The sequence below is a fragment of the Cygnus atratus genome, chromosome 9, assembly GCF_013377495.2.
Source record: "Cygnus atratus isolate AKBS03 ecotype Queensland, Australia chromosome 9, CAtr_DNAZoo_HiC_assembly, whole genome shotgun sequence".
Lineage (NCBI taxonomy): Eukaryota > Metazoa > Chordata > Aves > Anseriformes > Anatidae > Cygnus > Cygnus atratus.
This window is the reverse complement of record NC_066370.1, coordinates 9528116-9548914: the sequence shown is the minus strand read 5'-3', so window position 1 is coordinate 9548914 and position 20799 is coordinate 9528116. Positions and strand designations below refer to the sequence as shown.

At 38.8% G+C, this 20799-nt stretch overlaps 2 protein-coding genes across 7 annotated transcripts in view; one reads left to right on the top strand and one right to left on the bottom strand.

The window, feature by feature from the left end:
- GIGYF2 (GRB10 interacting GYF protein 2) overlaps positions 1 to 20799 on the top strand; it is a 78831-nt gene that overhangs the window by 28055 nt on the left and 29977 nt on the right. For 4 of the 6 annotated variants that reach the window (XM_035544757.2, XM_035544755.2, XM_035544759.2 and 1 more), the window contains exons 6-7: positions 2248 to 2359; positions 2985 to 3025. The exons of the other annotated variants lie outside the window; for them this stretch is intronic. In XM_035544757.2, the coding sequence (XP_035400650.1) occupies positions 2248 to 2359; positions 2985 to 3025 (153 nt within the window). The remainder of the gene's footprint in view (positions 1 to 2247; positions 2360 to 2984; positions 3026 to 20799) is intronic. 6 annotated transcript variants of the gene reach the window in all.
- KCNJ13 (potassium inwardly rectifying channel subfamily J member 13) lies at positions 8873 to 10744 on the bottom strand. The gene is made up of 2 exons (XM_035544565.1): positions 10267 to 10744; positions 8873 to 9495 (listed from the first exon to the last, which is right to left on the bottom strand). The coding sequence occupies exons 1-2, from the start codon at positions 10742 to 10744 to the stop codon at positions 8873 to 8875; spliced, it is 1101 nt and encodes a 366-aa protein (XP_035400458.1).

The following is a 20799-nucleotide window of genomic DNA, read 5'->3' as shown; positions in this document are numbered from 1 at the left end:
TGCCTGGGTCTTTCTCTTGTGAGCTATTTTCACTTCATTATTTTATGTGAGAGGGAGGAAGAGACCTTTCCTGTAGTGAGGAAACTAGACAAAGGTGCCGTTGCAAGAGGTGATTAAAACTCCTTTGGCTTTTTATCTGTGGAGAGTCACAGGATCTTAGGGGACCCATCATGCCTTAACTGAATAAACACTGTGCTTCTCTTCGTGCTATATCACATCTTTGCTGCTTCTTGACTTTGCACTCATCTTTATTGTCAACCTTGTAGTATCAAACTACCCATAGTGAAGGTATTTGTTTCTAGTACAGCCACTGGTCTGATGCTAATTTATTCTCTTGTCTTGAGTGCTCAGTTGGCTCCTCTGCATCCACCTGAGTTTACACAGAACAGCAATGCTCAGTCAGGGAGGGCTTCATTTTACTCCATAATTGTCTCTTGTAACATCCAAAAGCAGGTGACTTGACAAGAGATTATAGTTGCATAAAAATACAAAAATGAAATATTACAGAAATGCTCACCTTCCAGACATATGCAACTCAGTGCATTTCCTGAGCCAGATGTGGTCTCTGTGTTTAGTTAACATTAGGATATTTCTTTCATAAGTTCTGTCCAGTCTTTATCTGGGTTTGTCAACTTGAAGCATCCCTAAAACCCTGTGGTAAAGAAATTCGCATCTCTGTGATGAAGAGCTCCACCACTGGACTGCGTTGCTGGTGTTAGGAAACCTAATAGTTTTGTTCAAAGAGGATGTTTAAAACCCCCTTTCTGAAGCAGAAGGAAGAATTTGAGACTAATTTTATTTGGCTTCCCCATATCTGAGCATCTATTTTTTTTTCTCTTGCTATCTGGGAGGAAACTTTTTGCAAGAGGTTTTGTATAGAGTAGTAGTGACATTGTTGCAGCTGCCTTAATGATTTCTATTTTAAAATATTTTTAGAGCCTCATTTTGAAGAAAAAAAAAAAAAAAGGAGGATTAAATTCCTTGTATCCTGGAGTCTTTAGATTTCAGATTAAGCAGCTTGTTACCATTACTTTCTTTACAAGACTACAGAGGTTGCAGTCTGTTCTCAAGATACTTATTTCCTGCTTCATTTGGTCATCCTGTCTTGTCTTACTCCTCCAGATACTGGGCCTGGTTTCTCAATCATCCTTAGAGGTGTTTGTTTTCTTTAAGCTTGGAAGTGTGAGAGGATTGAGGTTTGTGATAGTTTTACAGACTTCTATTTTACAGAAGAATTTTACAGAATTCTATTTATCAGGTGCTTTTTAGGCTTTTGGACTAGGCCGTATAGGGGCTGCATGTATATGTAGGCAAGAAATGATTCTGACAACTAGCTGATTGATTTGTTTCACTTTTTTTTCTTTCCATTGGATCCTTGAAATGGTAAGTCAGCGGACTTGAAAAACAAACAGAAAAAATCTCTCATTTCTTCTGCTGTAGCAGTCTATAGAGCAGTGCCTGTAATCTTTTGTAGATTTGAAAACTTCACCACAGCCAGTAATCTAACCCATGCTGGAAGTTACCTTGAAGCTCTGGGGATATGTGGGTGTCGTTTTTCTTTTTTTTAACCAAACACTGAAGATGTGCTTCAAGATGCTTTACACTTGAGGATACATCTGTAACTTTTTGTCTTGAGGCTTGATAATTGATAGCCACCTACAGAGAATCACTTCTTCAAAAAGTGAGGACGCAAATATTTATTCTGTAGCTATTGGGGTTCTTCGTGTTGTCTTGCTATACCCATCCTGTGATTCTTCTTTTCTTCCCGCTGCTCCTGGGGAAGATTTCTGCAGGGAATCACTGGAAATGAAGAATGGCAAAGCTTCCTTCTCCCTTGTTAGCCTTGATAGTAGTAGTCATGAGTACATCTGCAACGTAGCACCCTTATACTGGATGCTGCTGTTAAAACTGTCTGATTTTTGTGTTTGTAAAGTACACGTGTGTGGATGTTGTGTGAACAATGCATGCTTGTTTCTGTTGGGTAAGTACATGCTCTGTCTTTTTCTGCATAGCATTTATTACAGAATTGTTTGCCTGTTCAGTCTGGTCTTGTGCTTCTTGATAAGAGTTTTTGTATAAGACTCGTTCTTGAGTCTATTCATTTTTTTCCCTTTTACCTCAGATGATTTTACTGGGGGCTTACGACTGCAAGATTAGTTCACAGGGATACCAGGAAAGGGCATCCTACCAGACTTTCTCAACTTCTATTACTATTTGTTCAAACAGTTATGTTTTTTGTCTTTTCAGGCAGAGGCCGAGGAGAAAGCGGTTTCTACCAAAGAAGTTTTGATGAAGTGGAGGGTGGATTTGGGCGAGGAGGGGGCAGGGAAATGCACAGATCACAGAGTTGGGAGGAAAGGTAACAGAAAACTCTAGACCATAAAGTTCTGTATATACATCTTTTTAGCTTCCATTTGTGCCTTTTGACTTAATAAAAACATTTTAGGAAAGGTGCTCAGGCATACCTGTGAGTGGAGCATCAGAATTTCTAAGGTGGAGCCGATACAGTAATGTTTCCAGAAACTTAGGAGCAATTAAAGAGCAGTTTTGCATAGTATTTCTCTATCAGTTGTCTATCAGTTTTCTGGGAAGAAAAAATTGCTTAGAGAATATACATTATGGGAGCTAAAATAGAAGTCAGCAACCTGTGGGGTGAATATATGGATTTCTGAAGGATTCACTTCATTTTTTTCATCTTGACACTGTGTTCTGTTGATGATACTTAGGGCTACATTTCAAAACATATTTATTTTCCAATGAATGCATGTGTATTGGTGTTCCTGAAAATTTCAGTTGCCATTTGGATCTTTAAAGATACTGTCCACCAAGATCTGACAAAAAAAAACAACAACAAAAAAGCCCCGCTACCAAGCCAAAAAAAAAAAAAAAACACAGAAAAGACAACAACAGAAAAAACACCTCATACCTAAAATGAATGGAGTAGTTCTCAAACCTCATTTGAAACTTTTATTCTGCCTTTCTAGGGGAGACAGACGCTTTGAAAAACCAGGGCGAAAAGATCCAGGTATGGTTTTGCTACTGTATGTGCAGAAAATGGGAGGGAGGAGCAGGGGCGTGTTTTGGGGAAGGGACCTATGTGTACATAAACCTTTCTTAACTGTTTCAGGTGAATCCCTGATAGAGGGTTCGTGGTACTGTGCTGCTTTACTCTGAATGTGTTTTCAGCTTTGCTTTTTTCTGTCTTGTTTTCACTGTTAGAGATCTTCATATTTTAGGGAAGAAATCAGCTGCAACTAGGTTCTGTTTATTCAACTAAGGTGTGATGTCTGTAGTTGTAATTAAACTCCTGTATGTCGGAGAAGAGCCTTTATTGATTGATGGGCACTCTGTGTGAATTTGCCTTTTAAACAGAACTTTTAAGTGTTCCTGGCCTATGCTGTTTTGGTACTGAGAACTTCTGGACAGTGTTAACCTGTTAATTTTTGAATGCTTGCTGGTGTGTGGTAGATCCTAATGGCTATGTGTGGAGGTTCCCATGCTTATGGAATGAATGCCTGTCAAATTAATTTAAGTTGTCATACAAGTCTTCTGTTCATTTAAATTCTGTTTCCCCCTCTCTCCCAGTAAAGGTGAGAGAGTGCACCAAGAAGTGTACCTGCCATGTTTCTTATTCTATTTCTTGGCCACATTCAGACAGAATACTGGGTCATAAATTTTGACCCAGTGTATCTGCTGGAGTATTCACATGAACTTGAGTTGTCTGGGAGATGAAACATATCCGATCAGGTAAAAATCTATACTTGGTGAGTGGTAAGAAGGAAGTTCTCTGTCAACTGAATATAGCACAAGCGTACTGACTTCTGTTTTGTGGGTCATGCATTGGTGGTTCTCTGGTATGATTTTGTCCTTTCTCTGTGGATTGTTTACACGTGCATGTACTGCAGCTGTGCTTAGTGAGAAGTCTTGTACTACTGAAAGCTTGCTAATGGCCTTGGCTTTTTACTGCAGAGGGTCTTTTGGGCTTTGCTGAAGAAGTCCTGGCTAAACAGCTTCTGTAGCGAATGTGTTGGTAAAGCATAGGTCAGGAAAGATGGTAGCAGGTTGTGTTTTAAGACAAAAGAGATTCGATTGCAATTAGAAGTTGATAGGAATGTGTTTTAATTCCTGATCAGCAGTCAGGTTTTTTTTGTTGGAAGAATAGTTTTTTTATTTCGTTAATCTTCTAGATGATCATGGTGGTCCATGCTTTAGGTGTCTTATTACCATGTTTGCTTTCAAAGCCATCTGAATTTTCTCTCCATGTATATGTTGATTTTTGATAATTTTAAAGAATGCTTTTATTTTTCTGCTTTTTCAAATTGAAAAACAAACTAAGATGTTGCTAGTTTTCCTCATCCTTTGTTTTACTTAGAAGAAGTTAATCTTAAAAATAACACGAGATTGCTTTGAGATTTCATTTTTTTCTTTTACTGCCAGTTGTGATATTTGTCCTTTAGTGCGTGTTTATATTCAGAGACCTTTTGGGGAGGAAAAAGGAAAAGTGGGGGGGATAGGGAGGGGTAGGTACTGCTGAGACTTCAGGACTACATTTTTTTTAATGAAAGGCAAATGTAGATACAGCAGAAATATCTACCATAGTAGATTTCGTTTCATTTATTTAGCCCCTTCCTGCTCATGTGATAAACATTTCCAGATCCATACTAAACAATGCACCACATTTATGATTAAGACTGTGATAAAAGTATTACCTGTCACTTCAGGATGAGATGCACCTCTCAGCTGAAATTGAGAACTTCCAAGTGTGCAAGTTGTCCTTACTGAAGCTGACTTGTGCCTGAACATGGGGCATTAAGGCTTCACCTACTGTTTGTAACAACACCTAGTGATCAGGACTTGGAATGCAGATTCTGTGAATGATTTTCTGAAGACGGTATCCACTTGTGCTTTCTTGCATGTCCTGTTGTGTCGTGAAGGATGGAATGCTTATTCTCAACTTTTGAAACTGTAGTACCTGATTGCTCCTCCTCTAAGTCTCTTGTTCTATTACTCTTCTAGTTTAATCTTATTTGGCCAAAATCTCTGTGGCACAGTATGATAGAGGCAAGAGACAATCTTTTTGAGGTCTTAATGTAAAATAATTATTTTAACTAGTCATTAATATATGTTTCTCTATTGCTGTGTTTGAGATTAAAGGCCACATTAGTGGGAGGACTGTTTCTCTCCTCTTTACCTTTGAAGAGAAATATGGTGGAGAACACAAATATTAACAGAAGGTGTTGGTCTGTTTTGACTCAAGCCTTGATTAATAAACAAATTGTGTTACGTAAATGCTTTCCAATCACGAAATACTTTCTGCATGAAGTAGGGATGCAGATGTGCCAAAAAGCCCCATGCTAATACTAGGCACTAGTAGACCACTCATATAGCAGTTAGAGCGGAAAGATGGAGTGAATTGACACGCCATTTACCAATTTTGCTGTGCTTCAATTTTTCATTGCTCTATCATAGGGCCTTAGATCAGCCTCAAATTACATAATTTACTGGGTTGTCAACTTCTCATATTCTTTGTTCAGGGTGATCACAAAATAGCAGATCAAATATGAAACTTTTCTGGGCATTCATAATGAATGACAATGTAAGAACCTTTCGATTAAAAATCATGAGATTAAAAACGTAATAGACCTGCAGTGGAGAATTGCTTTCCAAATGTGATGAATATACTGTTCTTAAAAGGCTTTTCAGCACTCGTAACAGTTTGCAAGTTCACACTTACGTGATTCTCAACATAAACAGCAATATCTGTTCCAGATTTCAGTATGAAAATTAAAGATGCATGAAGTATTTGTGAGTTTCTGTTGCAGATTGTCACAGTTTTGACAAACTTCATTGACAACGCAAATTGCTTCTGGAAGGGGGAGGCCATTAGCAAAGAAAATAAGCAAGTTGTTTTCTTGATCACAGCTGTCTTTTAGAGCTGCACAAAAGCTGCTTAATTTTCTGTGCAACCTCTTGACTAATACCAGCTTAGTAGCTGAGGGGATTTGATTAGTTACCAGCAATTACACACTGGTAATAAATAATTGTAATGTAGATTAAACTAGACATTTAGAAATTCATTTGTGAAACCTGATTGAATTCTGTTTAATATGTATTTACTGGTTAGGTTAAAAAAGCTTGAATGTAAAAAGGGTGCTCAAGTGAAGATACAAAAGGTGTTGAATTGCTTTGAATCACACTTTGACTTTCTCTGCCTTGCTTATTTTTCTTCCCTACCTTGCTAGCAAGAGGTATCTGCAAAGAAGGTTCATCACCAGAGGGCTCTTGCAATGTTAGTGAAAGTATAGAATGCAATTTTGTTGCATCAGAGCTGATCAGCAATTCTTCTAGGTTTGTATTTTGATTTGGGCCATAGCATATTTCCAATACTTCCTGAGACATCCACAGCTCACCAAATCAGCAGAATTGTAAAAGTAATAGTGGTGGTCTGTCTACCTTTTGTTTTGTAGCTATTCTGAAATAACTACAGTTGTCTGTATGTCTAACTTGCTTCAGTGGTATTCTTCAGCTGTACGTTCCAAAATAGAACATACTGCATCTAGCATATACTAAACATTTTTTTCTTTATATGTGCTGCTGTAGCCCCCTTTAAACCAGATCTATAAATAGAAAGTGATTGATTTGAACAGGACAACTTGGAAGTCTCAAGTCAATTTAGAAATTGAACTAAGCAACCGACACTTGGTGATTAGATGCTAACTGAAATTAGAAATAGCTTTTTATAGCTTTGGTTTTAGAAGGTGAGATTACTGTGCCACCCTGTTGGGATTATACATCTGAATTTTAGAATAATTGGTTTGTCTGAGACTGGAGTATGTGAGATACAGAAAAAATACTTCACACAAAACACTGCTCTTGGTTAATTCATGGAAGTAACACAGACACAAATCTATTCTACTGCGCTTGTACCTGGTTCTTCATTTGTCAGACTTTTCTCAATGCATTGTATTGGCAGAGGACATGAGACATGAAGAAAATGCTAGAAGGAAATACTTGACAATTATTGGTATTGATAGAAAGGTGGAAAGAAAGATCTTTAAATTGCATGTGGGGTCAACAACTGAAAAGTAGGAATGAAGGCAATGTAATTTGATAGTGTTGCTCTGCAAGCTCCACAGTGTTCATGAATACTTCTATATAAAACTAAATTCCAAGGAAGATTCTGAGAATATCTGTAACAAAACCAGATCTCTCTAAGATCTTGAATGTAGGGAGGCAATTTTTAAACAAGTTTGGAACAAGAGTGGAATTGCACTGAAAACACAGGCCCTCTGCCTCTTTCTTCCCCCTTTGTGAAATGGCTCTCTGGGGCTGCTGTTTCCATTTGTGAAGGAAGAGGGTGATTCTGTAGTGACTATAGCAGTTGCTGGCACAGAAGAGTTGTGCTGTATTTCCAGTCATCACGTTATAGAGCTTTGGAAGTATGGACCCTAAGATAAAGTGGCTTTTTGCTCAGCTCTTTTGCATTCTGAATACACTTTAATTAAACGAATTTTAAGGCTTGAAGAATTGAGTTAATGGTATCTCAACAGATGGCTTCAGACGTTTTTTTCCTGCTGTTGACCAATTAAGTTAAAAGGAAGCATGTTTGGTAGAGTATTTCATTTGTAAATGAAAGTTATCTGTGCCATCTTTGTTTCTGGGAAGTGTCTTTTACCTTTGAAAGACAACTTTTACTTTTTTTGTAACTTGACTGTTCAGGTATGAACAATCATAATAGACATTGCTTTTGTTAAGAGCTTGTAAATAGAATGATGGATAATTATTTATGCTTTAGCTTTTTAAATTATTTAGAATGTCTTATTGAGATCGTCTTAATTGCAGTAGGCTTGAGGCACTTAAATACAAAAGTCATGTATAGTTTGTTTTAATTTTTTATTTTAAAATTGATTCAAGTGTCTTTGTAAATACTTCTGTGCTGTGTGTACAGGCAAATATTGATAAAAGCATGAAGTATAAATGGATGCAGTTTTCCTTCTCATGTGGGCGTAGTGCATCCTCCTGGGTCAGATCTACTTGAGAGAAGCGGCGCAAAGCTGAGAACACATGAAATGTACTGTCCTTTCAAAAGAGCACGTTAATTCATTTAGAATAGTTTGTTTTCCACTCCTAAATAACTTATTCATTGTTTCCAAATACAAAAAAAATTTCCACTGCAACATTTGCCATATGTGTCAAGGTTTTTTAATAGTGTCTTCATAGACCTATCTTGAGATGTGTTCTCCTCTTACTTGGCAGAATGAAGAACTACAGTTAGTATTTACAATTTTGACTAACAAGCAAGCACAGCAGGGGTGCTTTTCACTGCCATGGGAGATTGGCAGTACTATCGAAGAGTCAGTTCAGCCATCTGAAAACTGATATAAGCCTGTATCCCCAAAGAGTTAAGAGAACAGAAAAGTTAGGGTCTTGGATCAACTGAACTGCTTATCCCAGTACTAATGTATTTAGTGAATGACCCCATATTGGTTTTAAGTGATTTTTTTGTGTTGTTGCTGTCCTTGTCACAAGCTGTTAAATTAAGAATTTGTTTAGCTTTGGAGGTCTCTCCTTTTCAGGGTCAGTGCAGCTTTAATCATAGTCTGGTGAATTCAGCAGGTAGCTCTTTTAATTTCCCAGAATTAGTACTGTGATTCTTGTACCTGACTTTGTTCTAGGTGGTTAATCCAGTCTCTCCCCAGCTCACATGGGCACACCAGTTCTCTGCATATCACCTTGTAATTAGAATGACGGGAGTATGAGAAAGATAACTAGATGGTGGCAGCCAAGGAAGGAAGGTTGTAAATGGGACCTGAAATTTTAATGTAATAATAATTAAAAAAAAAAAAAACACAAAGTTCAAAGTCTGTTCTGTCTAATCTGTGAGGCCAGTCTCGGAGAGCTGGAAGCTGTCGGCGTGCTGTCCGTTGATGCGGATCTCCTTGGCAGTCCTTTTGGAACTCTTGGAGTCAGCCACAGCTGGGAACTCTGGAATTGTCTTGTCAAAATTCTCCATCTTGATCTGATATTCACCTTTGGCACTGCGGGCTAGCACAGCAGCAAAACGATGGTACAGCATGATTTCTGAGGGGAGATAGGATGTCCTTCTTTGACACATTTCTCCAGTACCCTCCTGCACAGCTGACAGAAAGACGACCAGCTCGAAATGGTGAGCAGCCTCTCTTTGGAGGAGAGCAGCCAGTGGGCTGGATGGAGTGATAGAATGGTAGTAGGTCAGTGGAAAGGTGAAAAAAGGGCACTCGCCTGAAGTAATGCTGTCTAGGTGGAAGTCAACACTAGTTTGGTGCAGCTGACCATTCTCCTGTTCTTGGTAAAGAATAGCAGAAATCTGGACACTTGTGAGTGGGCTGGAGCGTGTGTTGGCCACCTGGAACATGAGGTATGGCTTCCCCTCTGTGTGGGTCACTACAGCAGAGCGGGTGAAGCGGATGGAGAACGCCCGGTTCTTCGGTCGGGCGATCTTTGCCACAAAAGCACCTGTTTCATAGGAAGGAACGTGGTGAATATGAGCATTGTGCCTGGGTTGGTTGGCTACAGTCACTGAGCGAGGTAAAGCAGTCCAAAGGATCAGAAACAGACTTGGGTGCATCTGGTCTTCCTAGTGTCAGCCTGTGTTGTTTGAAAACTGTTAAGCTGTACTCTTACTATATACTATAATTAGCAAGAGTACGTAATCTTGGTGAGCTACCACTGAAGAAGATATTTCTTAATGTACAGTAAACCTGTTTATTTAATTCTATTGAAATACTTTAAACCTGAAAATTATTTTAAGAAACTTGAAATATCTCCAAATGACTGTCATCCTAAAATTTTTTGTTACATTGGGTACTGGGGAATATTGAGTTAAAGATGAATAAAAATCTCATCGAAAATACTTCACCTACACAAAAAGAAACTTTATAACTATCAAAATAAATTGATTTTTATACATTTTAATTCCATTGAAAAGAGTCTCTCTTCATGAAGAGATCATGGTATAAGAAGTTATTTAAGACTGTAAAGTGGGGAGCTACCACAAGTATCAAGCAACAAATAGTGGAACTTTCTAATACAAATCTTGTCACCACCTAATTTATGCCTTTTAACGAAAGGAGTTTAACATTACATAGCTAAAGTCTCATTATCCTTTTAGTGACTGATCTTAACTCTTTTTTCTCTTAAATATCAGTATGATATTTATTTCTGACTTCATTTATTTAATGGCTTCATTAAACCTACTGTAGCTAAAGATTGAATGTGAAAGGTTACCTGTGATGAAGGCTTCCAGCATGAGCCCCAGGACCATCTGTATTGCGAGCAGGGCAATAGCACTAGGACAGTCCCCACTTGGGAACATAGTGCCGTAACCAATAGTGAGTTGTGTCTCCAGTGAGAAAGAGAAAGCAGCTGTAAAACTGGTGATGTACTTGACACATATAGTGTGGTTGTCAGGTGGAGAATCATGGTTCAACTGCAGGTCCCCATTCATCTCGGCTAGCACGTACCAAAGCACTGCAAAGACTAGCCAGTGAATGACAAAAGAAGCGGAAAAGACAAGCATCATCCATCTCCAGCGCATGTCCATTAATATTCCCCATGCATCTCGAAGGTATGCCAGACCTTTTCCTTGGGCACCATCCATCTGGAATGTGCTGTGTCCATCCTTTGTGACCATCCTCAGGTATCTTTGGGTCAGGAGGGGAGCACTGGATTTGGTGTTATTGCTCTCTATCATATCTGTTCTCATCTTCTGGAAAAGAGAAAAAAGGAAAATAGTCTGGTACAATGCAGCCTATTTGTATTTTGCCTAATGTTCACAGTTTCTGACACATCAGCAGGGGTTGAAATACCGCAGCCAACAAAGGAGGGCTTATACATTGCAATCCGGAGAAGATTAAATCAGGAGCTTGGAGTGGAATTTACCACTGTTTGTGGTAATACTTTGCTAAAAAAAGATTAAGTTTAAAAATCTGACTACTTTTCAAATTTTCCCTGCTTAGTCATTCATATAAGACTTGCATACTTTACCTTCCTAAATTTATATTTGAGTCACGTGCTTTAACTCTTTGAAGGAGGGGAAGGAGTTAGGCACATAGTATCTGAGAAGAAATTGATTTGTTTTTTACTGGTTCAGCTCTGTAATGATCAGTTTAATTTTTGTAACTAAAGCAGAGTATAGTAGTTTACCAATACTATTATGCATACTATTAATGCTACTGTGAAAATAATGTTTATTGTTATTTTCTAACATGATTATGCCTTTTAGGGGATGCTGTAATTTGCCAAATTTCTAACAAAACAGATTTCCTTTCAGAGTTTTCTAGCTCAGGAAATGACTGCTGTCTGTACCCACTAAGTAGAATTACAGTATTCAGGGCATAGCTGTTTCTGTGAGCCTCGAGTTCATTTCTGGAAGCATAGGATAGAAAGAACAGGAAACCAATACTGAAAATGCACTGATATACTTTGAAACTTAAGTCTGCCAAAGCAGTGTATTTTTATTTGTGTCCAAATAGGAAAGAAAATAGGTTAGCAAGTGTATGGGCGTTAGGGGGGTGAAGGTAGAATTGGATATTTGGGAAGCAAAATGGATATTTGTATGTGTTTGTGTTAGGCTTCACAGTTTAATTTTATACCTCAAAACTTAGCAAACTTGTCAGAGATGCTGAGTGTCTTTGAAAAGACACTGGCCACCCAAATACATAAATTTTACTAATACTAAATATTTAATGTTCACGTGGTACAATTAAAATAAATATGGGTTCATGTAAAATGACATCATAATGTGCGCGACCTACTTAAAGATGGCTGTGAGGATGATTGTTAACAGAATAGAAGAGGATTTTCAAAATATATGTAATTTCTGGAAGTCATAGTTTTACATGGTATGTTTAATCAAATTTGTATGTTTCTCATCAATTTAGACCTTTATCTGAATTGCAGCCATCTCAGTGTGTAATACAAGTGTACATACAGGCTAGAGGAATTGGATTCCCCCCAACCCAAGAATGCCATCTTAGTTTTATGTTGATACATAAGATTTAAAGATTTTGAATGCGGGAATGAGTTGATGAAAGGTATAACATGACATCGAATCATAGAGGTTGGAAAAGACCTGCAAGATCATCTGGTCCAATGATCCCCCTACCACTGATATCACCCACTAAACCATGTCCCTAAGCACCACATCCAACCTTCATAGAATCATTAAGGCTGGAAAAGACTTCCAAGAAAGACCTCCACATCTGTCATGTGTTCTTTGATCCTGTAAACCAGTGGTTTTCGTGACCGTGTACTTCATCTTGATAATAAATTTAAGTAACTACAAAACATTCTTTGGCTTCTACTTATGCTTAATGCATACTGAAGTATGAGGATTAACATCACAGCTAGTTTGCTTAATATCATTTTTTTCACTTCTGTAGGTTCTCAAAGTCATTCAACTATTTCTACTATCCATGCTGTAGTCAAAGGAGTTAGGGTAGCTGATGGCTTGAGTGGAATCTGATATTTTTTCCACTTTCCATTCTATGTCTGCAGTAAACGTTTGAAAACCATTCCCTGTGCCCAAAGAATACAGTGTCCTTTCTGAGATTAATCTGTACAACTGTTTCCTGGGGGGGTAGGGTGAGTGTGTTCTGTCCATAGTCCATACAGCATACAACCCCTCTCCTCCCCCCCACATTCTTCTGCATTTGATCTGTGGTGTAGTCAGTCTATAGCTCTCTAAATAACTTTGAGTCTTGCTGCATTGTTATGAAATTTACAGTAGCCTGAGTACAATTTTAGATGTTTCATGTACCAGGAGATTAGTGACTTGGCTGTAAAGCACAGTCCTGACACTGAGATTTAGAAGAGCACTACCTTGAAGGAGCTGGAAAATGGTTGCCTTTAAATAGGAAGGATGGTGGGGACCATGTGCAGAATGAACTGTGGGTGGTGCCTTGGTTTTATCTTAGAGTGATCAGTGCTTACAAGAAGCACTCCCTTGTTTGAATAGAGGAGAACACTTGCAGAGCAAAATGCCTTTGGGTGCAACGTCATGCATTCTTGGGGGAAAAAAAAAAAACTAGTGTGTGTAAATTCTCATGGTATTTTGGAGGGCAGCATCTGCTTCATAGCCTCCATGTAATTTGGGCTTGTAAAACATATGCCAAGAGAATGTGAATGTGGTACTGACTGGTTGCTGACAGAATCCTCATTTACAGCGTTAAATACAGTAAGAGGAAAAGAAAAACATACTTCATGTAATATGTTTCCTTGGCTATGCTTCAGATCTTCCACACATCAATGTTAAGGTAAATACCAATGTTAAGGTAAAGTACTCAAAAGCAGCAGACTTTGCTCTCAGCAAAATTCTGTCAGTACTGTAGTGTCTCAATTTTGTTGATTAAGGAGCTTTCTAGGGTGGTGGTTAATCACTTAATGTTCACTTAAAGCTCTGAAAAAATCTAGCCAGTCTTCGTAATCAGGCTTTCTAGGATGTTTTCTGTGGAGGAAGATCCATTACTGACAATTCAAAGGTACTTGGGAAAGAGAACCTCTGCTAGTCTCCAGCACTGCATTTTACGGTGGTCCCTTTTCGGTGCTCCTTAAGACTCTGAGCAGGGGAATTGCCTGTGAGGTTAACCAGGTAACTGCTCGGGGCTCATTTGATACAGGCCTCTGATTTTTCGTGCTTAGGACTGCTTAAAATATTAGGTAGCTGATGAGATGGCAGCCATAACATTGGAAGCTTTGTTTCAAAAACTGTTCCTGTTTTTTGCAGTTGTTGTTAATGACTTTAAGAACCACAAGTCTGAACTTCTTGGGGGGAAAATTGCTAAGAAACTGCAAAGAGGCTCCAAGAGCAATGCAATTGGTTCAGAACAAAAGGTGAAAGAACAGCTGCCCTTTGGGAAATAGCTTGCTCAGGCTGGATGATCAGACCTCTGAATTTGCAAAAACAGTCGACTTAATAGTGAACGTGACTTCAGATTTGAACTAGAATTACAGTTTTCTGAATACTTTTTTGCTTGTCCATTGTAGTCAGAAATTTAAATATCCTCTTCTCCGATGCTGATGAATAAAATTGGGAGGTACAGTTTAGAACACCTGGTCTGATCCAGTCCACTGCACAGCATGCTCCTTTATATCCCCCCATCAACCCTGGTTTGCAACAGTGTATGTTTTAGGAAAGATAGGCAACCTTGACTTCTGCATTGTTTGTTGGGTAATACGTTTCCACTGCTAAATGCACAGAATTTCCAACCTAAGTTTCTCTAATGTCATCTTTTAACCTTAATGTTGTGCTATTTGTCTGGCTTGGCTTTTCCTTGTTGCTGGCTTGTGAAACTGTGACTTTGAGTTGTTCCTTCTGATAACCCCTCAGTGGAAAGACAGGAACTGTTAAATATGATGTCTAAACCTCTCTTCACCTGCTGACCAGTCTTTAAGTTGCATTCAGTGTTTCTAATCCTTTCCAATCCTAATCCTTTCTAAAATTTCCAGTCTTCTGAAAATTCAGTGGTTACCACCAACTCTAGTGTGTTTGGCAATTCTTTTAGTTGTTTTTGTTTTTAAACCTCTTACTTTACTACCAATGTTCCTCATTCTGGCTTTTTTATGCAATCTTGTAAGACAGATCAAGATAAGGTGAGTACTGCGGTTTCATGTAGCAGTTAGACAGGTTCTAAACTGACTTGACATGCCACTGGTATGTATGTAATAAAAATCTTGTCTCACAGCTCTGTAATATTGTTTGCATTTCTGAAATTTGTGATCCAACACACCTGTCCTCCTGCACTTGGCCTTTCTTATTGAGATAGTCTGTGTTGAGTTGTGAAGCTTCTTTTGAAGTATCATTGCGGCTTTATACTACTGCAGTGCTTCCCTCATCTTTTAAGCATCCCTTACTTAGCTTTTCTCTTGACAGCAGGAGCTCAGCTGTTACAACTCCAGTAGGATTGGTAGGGACTCATTTGCAGCAGTCTTCATTTTTCTTTGTTTGCCTTCCCAGTTGAAGGCACTGTAAAGTGACACTTTCAGCCTGATTTTGCCTTGGTACACCTAATGCACTTGCAACCCTTTTAAGGAGCCTGAATGTCTCTGTGTGGAGCTTTGTCCAGGAGAGACTTTTACAGTGTTACCATACGTGCCCAACTTCCACTCTTCACCAAATCTTTTCCAATTGACGATGGAAGGGATTTGGGGTAGTGTCCTGCTTCATTACAACAGCAAAGCAGTCAAGAGGGCCTGCCGTTGGCTGAGAGTAACTGTAAAACCTGCTTACAAGTGTAGCAGAATTTGAAGATTTACTAGAACCCAAGTGATACTGGCATGCCCCTTCCGAGAGTGTGTACGTTCCCTCTTCACTTGACCTGGGTCCAGGTAATCTTGTGGTTGTTTCAGATTAAAACATCTAGTTGCTTGCTGTAAGCTTTTGATCATTCAGATGTGTTACTGCCCCTGGACTTTGCAACAGGAACAAACTAAGTTTACCAGTTCAAGGCACTTTCATGCTATTAAAATCTCAGTATTACTGTTTTTCCATTGATTGGCAATCCTTGATGCTTTGATATTAACATGAGGAAAAGTTTTTTTCCAGCATTGACCGCATGACTGGATCATACAATTTGCATTAGGGGACAATTTTAGAAAAGTGGGAGGAAATTCAGTTAGTATAGCTGCTTTAATTGAAAATTTATGCTGCAGCTGTTAGTAGGATAGTTAACATTTCAAACATGTTTGTCCTTTAGGTTTTGTAGCTAATTCTTCATTTAGATGAATGAGAGTGGTTTGTGACAGAACCTTTTTTTCCAAGTGGTTTGCAGAATTAAGATAAGTTTTCAGGACTTGATACATGTATAAAGTAGTAGTAAAAATGAGAACTTGAATTTGCTGAGCCCAAGTCATGCTTTTCAAAGCAAATAGCACAAAGTACTGGATGTGAGAGCTTGTTCTTCTGACATTCTGTGACTGTTTAATATAGAATGCACTAAAAAAAAGGATGAGATGGATGAGTAGAGTATGTCTTTATGGGACAGAACAGAAGACTTCTTAGAGACTTGATTTTTGGGAAGGTCTGTAATGTACAATTTGTGTATAATGTTTTTTTCACGTAGTATAGCATGTTCAAAGCCTAATTATTATGAAATAGCATCTAAGCATTGGGCCAACTAGTCTGGGCACCTTTAGAAAAGCAGAAGAACTTTAAATTATTTTGGTAAAACACTATTAAGGTTTTAAAGTGCTAGTATATATTGAGTACTTCACCAAGAATACTTAATACAAAATGACAATAATAGAGTAAGTTTAGAGTTGAGTGAGGATGTTATTTGATGTAAGGCTGTAGAAGTCTGCTGTTCATTTTTGTGGAACTAGCTGGTTTTGAAGAGCAGTCCTGCACTATGTGATGCAGATTCCCCGAGGGCTTGTCTAGAATGACAGTTTCTAGGATGTGGGAATTCATACTTGCTCATGCATGTTTCCCTAAGCAGTAGTGCTAGCTCACAACAGCATGTTCATAAGCACAGTCAGAATACAGCGACTGAAAGTGATCGAAGGCATGAGATGTAATTGGAAATGATAAAAGTGGGCTTGAATAGATGGAGCTTATTTTTTTAATTTATGATGGAACTGCAGTTAAATGCTGAGTTGATAAACACAGCAAGAAGAGGAAGATGACTTTCTCCTATCGCTTGTCTGCGTAACACCTGGTTACCTTAGCAGTAGGCTGCAACGCTCCCTTGTTGGCAGAGCAGTGCAGAGTCTTACCAGTACTTCTCATCTTGAAAGCCTTCTGAAAGAACATTGCATGCTGACTTTAGTTTTGCTGCGTGCTGTTATGCCCATGGTCATCTGAGAGTTTTTTCCTTTTCAGTAGATTTTTTTTGATACTTAATTTGGCAAGTCTTAGAAATAAAACTGTCCCCTGAGAAGCAACTTCAGTTTCTTTCATTATGGAATGACAGAATAATTTCTAAATGTACGATAGGAAAAAAAAAAAATGTTTTGTGTACTTACCAGTCTTGGAAGGGTTTGCCTGTATGCAGGAGGAGGGGAACACCTGGGCTCCAGAGAAGGGACTGGGCCAGCACTGGCAAGAAACTTCCTACAAATGGTTGGTAGAGATCTCCTTTTAAAAAATAAAGAAAATAAAAAGGAGGGGAAAAAAGGGGGTTTGTATGTCTCATTCCTCTGTTTATAATGCAGGGGGGTTGGTTTTCATCTGAAGCTGATTCGATTGGTCACTTTGCCTGCAGGGGGGCCAGTTAGCTCTGATCATGTGGAAAAGAATGCTGGTTTGTTAGGAGCATTTCTTTACCCAACACAAACCCCTAGGAGCCAAGGAGAAATCCTCAAACCATTACTTGGAGAAGGGGTGCATTTTCCTCTCCCCTCCTTAATCAAGATCATTATTTAGGTTTGTATAATCTTAAAAGTTTTACTTGAAAGTTCAGATGGCCAAAATTCCTCTGGAAAAGCTGAGTGGAAAAAGCTCTGATGTTGCTAAAATACAAACTGTTCTGTGATAGTTTCTTCCTAACCAGTGTCAACTACTGTTTGTTGAAGTGAAAAGGGAAACAGTCTCATTGCTGCTTCTCTAGTGCTGCTACTTCCTCTTCTAATTAAGTCCCAAGCTCCTGAGTGTCAGTAGTTTATTTTATTTTTTTATTTAAAAAAAAAAAAGGCAGGGGCTGCAGCAAATAGTATAGCCTGTGGTCTCCAGAAGGTGTTGCTGAACTGTATGTAGCTTTAATGCTAGTCAGAAGATGTAGATCCGGCCACTTCTATTGCACCTCCACATTGCTCCTTTGTGAAAACATGGAATTAATCATAGGATTTTGCTAAAGCCTGGGAATGAAACAATACAGATTTGGAAAGTTGCTGCCTTTAAAGATGTGGTGAAACTGATTCCATGTAGCAAGTGAAACCATTTTCACTTGAGCTCTTTTCTCTCACTTAAATTGGAACAAGCCAGAAGAGTTCTAAGGAAGATGTTTTAGCTGAAGGAACGCGCGGAGTGGCGGTCATGCTGCACTACTAAAGTGAACTCTGAGGACAACATTGTCATGCAGTTGTAGTTCACACTTTTTTTCCCCCCCTTTGCGAGCTGCTGATGTGAGGGCTTTGATCGAACGTCAGATGTAAGAGGATCTGAGAAACAAAGGCTGTGGTTGTTTGCAGTAAAACTACTGAAGGCCTGCTGGGAAAATTATTAATGTAGACTTTCCTGCTTAGGAAACAAAATCCTCCCTCGTTTTTTCTTTAACCTTCCCCCAACCCGAAATTGCAAAACATTAATACTTTGCTTCATTAGCATGGAACATTTTTAATACATGTTCAGGCACAGCACTGAAAATGGTGATAGGCATGGTGTGACCTTCAGAAGCAGTGCAAATAATGTAGTGCCACCACGTTGGTAAGCAGCTAGGACAATGTGATGTGATCTGCCCTTGACTCTTCCCTCTATACTCCAGCAAATCAAACTTCCTCTAAAGAAGGCCTCTTATTCACCAGTAGGGTGATGTGGGCATTTTTTTTAAAGCAGCATTTTCTTACAAATCGTACTTTGCACTGTAGAAAGCTTATGGTGTCCAGTTGAATGTCTTCTAATCCGACTCAACTGAATATCTTGAAAACAGGGTGATTGTACAGCAGATGAAATAGCTATAGTATGTTATTTCCAGGTGTGTGTTACAGAATTCAAGTCTTTTGTTCATGTCTTAGAATTTAGTGGCTCATGCATACCCATGCCAGTGGCTAATGGTGGATTTAGTGAAAAAATGGAGTGATATTTGAATGGTATGCCTTTGAGACTTGCTGCTGGGATTGAGAATTTATGGAGGGAGAGAAAATATGGAATGAAAAACTGGCATCAGAATTCCTGATTTCTGTTACTCGCTTTGGCTCCAAGTGAGTCACTTTACTATGTATCTGTTCCTGTATTGTCCCCAGCATGTCAGGTGCTGTCCCGATGAGAAGGTGGCATGTCTTTGGAATCGTTACCTTAAGGCCACTTGTTTTTTTCTTCTGTAAATTGAGCTACAAAATAATCTGGGCGAAGTTATGTGAATACCTTTAAAAACACAAGGTGCAAAGGATTCTTTTTATCCTATATCCTATTCTTGTGGAAATGTGTAGTGTGTAGCAGAAGGAGTAGAGCAAATTCAAGTACTTGGTAGACTCACCTAGTTTTTCCCCTGTTCAGAGGAAATGGCGTAGCTGCCATAATTGCTTTCCTGCTTTTTCTCTGCGATCACTGAGCATGTCATAGGAAATGTGGCAGGACAGCATGGGGAATGTCAGTTACTTGCTGTTACAGCAATAAGTCCTCTGTGTGAACACGTTGCCATGGGACTGTCCCCAAATCCCAGTCTTGCTCTTCATGGTTAGTCTCCCTTCCACTCCATGTTGCACAGCTGTAGGCTGTTTTTGGCTGAATACTACTGGGCTCTATCTGAAGTTTTCTGTAAACACCATTGCTGGCTTTGTGACAGACTTGAACAGAGGTGCCCTTTTATTGCTCCTTCTCTTCAGGAAGTCCAGTCAATTAGTCCAAAGCAAAACCATAGATTGCATTTCGTTTTTTTCATCCTTAAAACATTGCCAAATTCTGACTCTGTGAACTAAGTCATTTCAGCTGAAATGAGTGTTCTCACATCTAGGAACAGTTTGCAAAGGCAATATACTAGGACTTTGTACAGAGCTGGTTTCTTGGTTGGTCGTGTTCAATATCACGTATAGCCTGATCTGTTTTGACACTTATCTTGCTGTCTTTGAATATTGATTGCTGTGGTGTCTCAGTACCAGGAAAGGTAAGCATGTCCCGATACACTGCATTTTCTTTGTTTCCACAGAAGCGTGTTGTCAGGTCAGTCACCTGATGTAACACACTGGAGTGCTGCTTTGCTTAAAAAGGTTTTTAGAATCACAGGTGATGCCATCCTCACATACATATAATGCTGATCCTTTAAGTGACTCTCCTCTTGTTTCTTAGTTTTCTAATACTGTATAACTTAAAACCAGAAGAGAGACAGGATCCCCTCTTCTTTCTGGTCTTGGGAAACAGTATTTGAAGTTATGTCACCTCTTTGGAGGTGTGTGTTTCAGACTTTATGGTGGGAAAAGGGGGTAGCATCTCCTGCATGTTCAGGACACAAAACCTGACTTCGGCAGTTTAAATCTTGGGAGCAAAACCAGCTGTGTTAAGGACTATGAACAAGAAAACCTGAATTGCCTTGAGTATGCCTGTAGCATACTTGGCTAAATCATGAGTGATACGGGTATTCAATGCCAAAGTAGACTTTCACTCTTATATTTAAAGTAGACAATATTCTTAAAGTAAATAATATTCTTTATGAAGTCTACTTCCTTTTACTTTGAAACCCCAAATGTTTTTGCATCAGCAGTATAGAGCCTATGGGCTGATAACTTGCTAGTGTTAAAGAGCAGTCTTGGGAGTCTTAATAACAATGGAAAGAAACAACATTTTTTCTTAATTGGTAGGATCTCCTATAACTTCCCAAATTAATGTTGTGTTAAATGAGTGTCAGGTAATAGCTGTGAATTCTTCTGAAAAGAATAGATGCGTCTTTAAAAGTAAGACTTTCAAGACTGAAAATAGCTAATTGAATAACTTTTCTGTTGGTAACCCTCAGTGAGGAAAAACAAGCTTGTGTCATGTGCTGCAGAATAAAATGTATAAAATGTGCCTTTTTTCAAAAATTCAGAGAAAGAATGAGCCATATTCGTTATCCTCTGTTTCTTAGGCTCACCTGATCTCTTGGACTGCAGTTCTCGCCTGGGCTGCTCTATTGA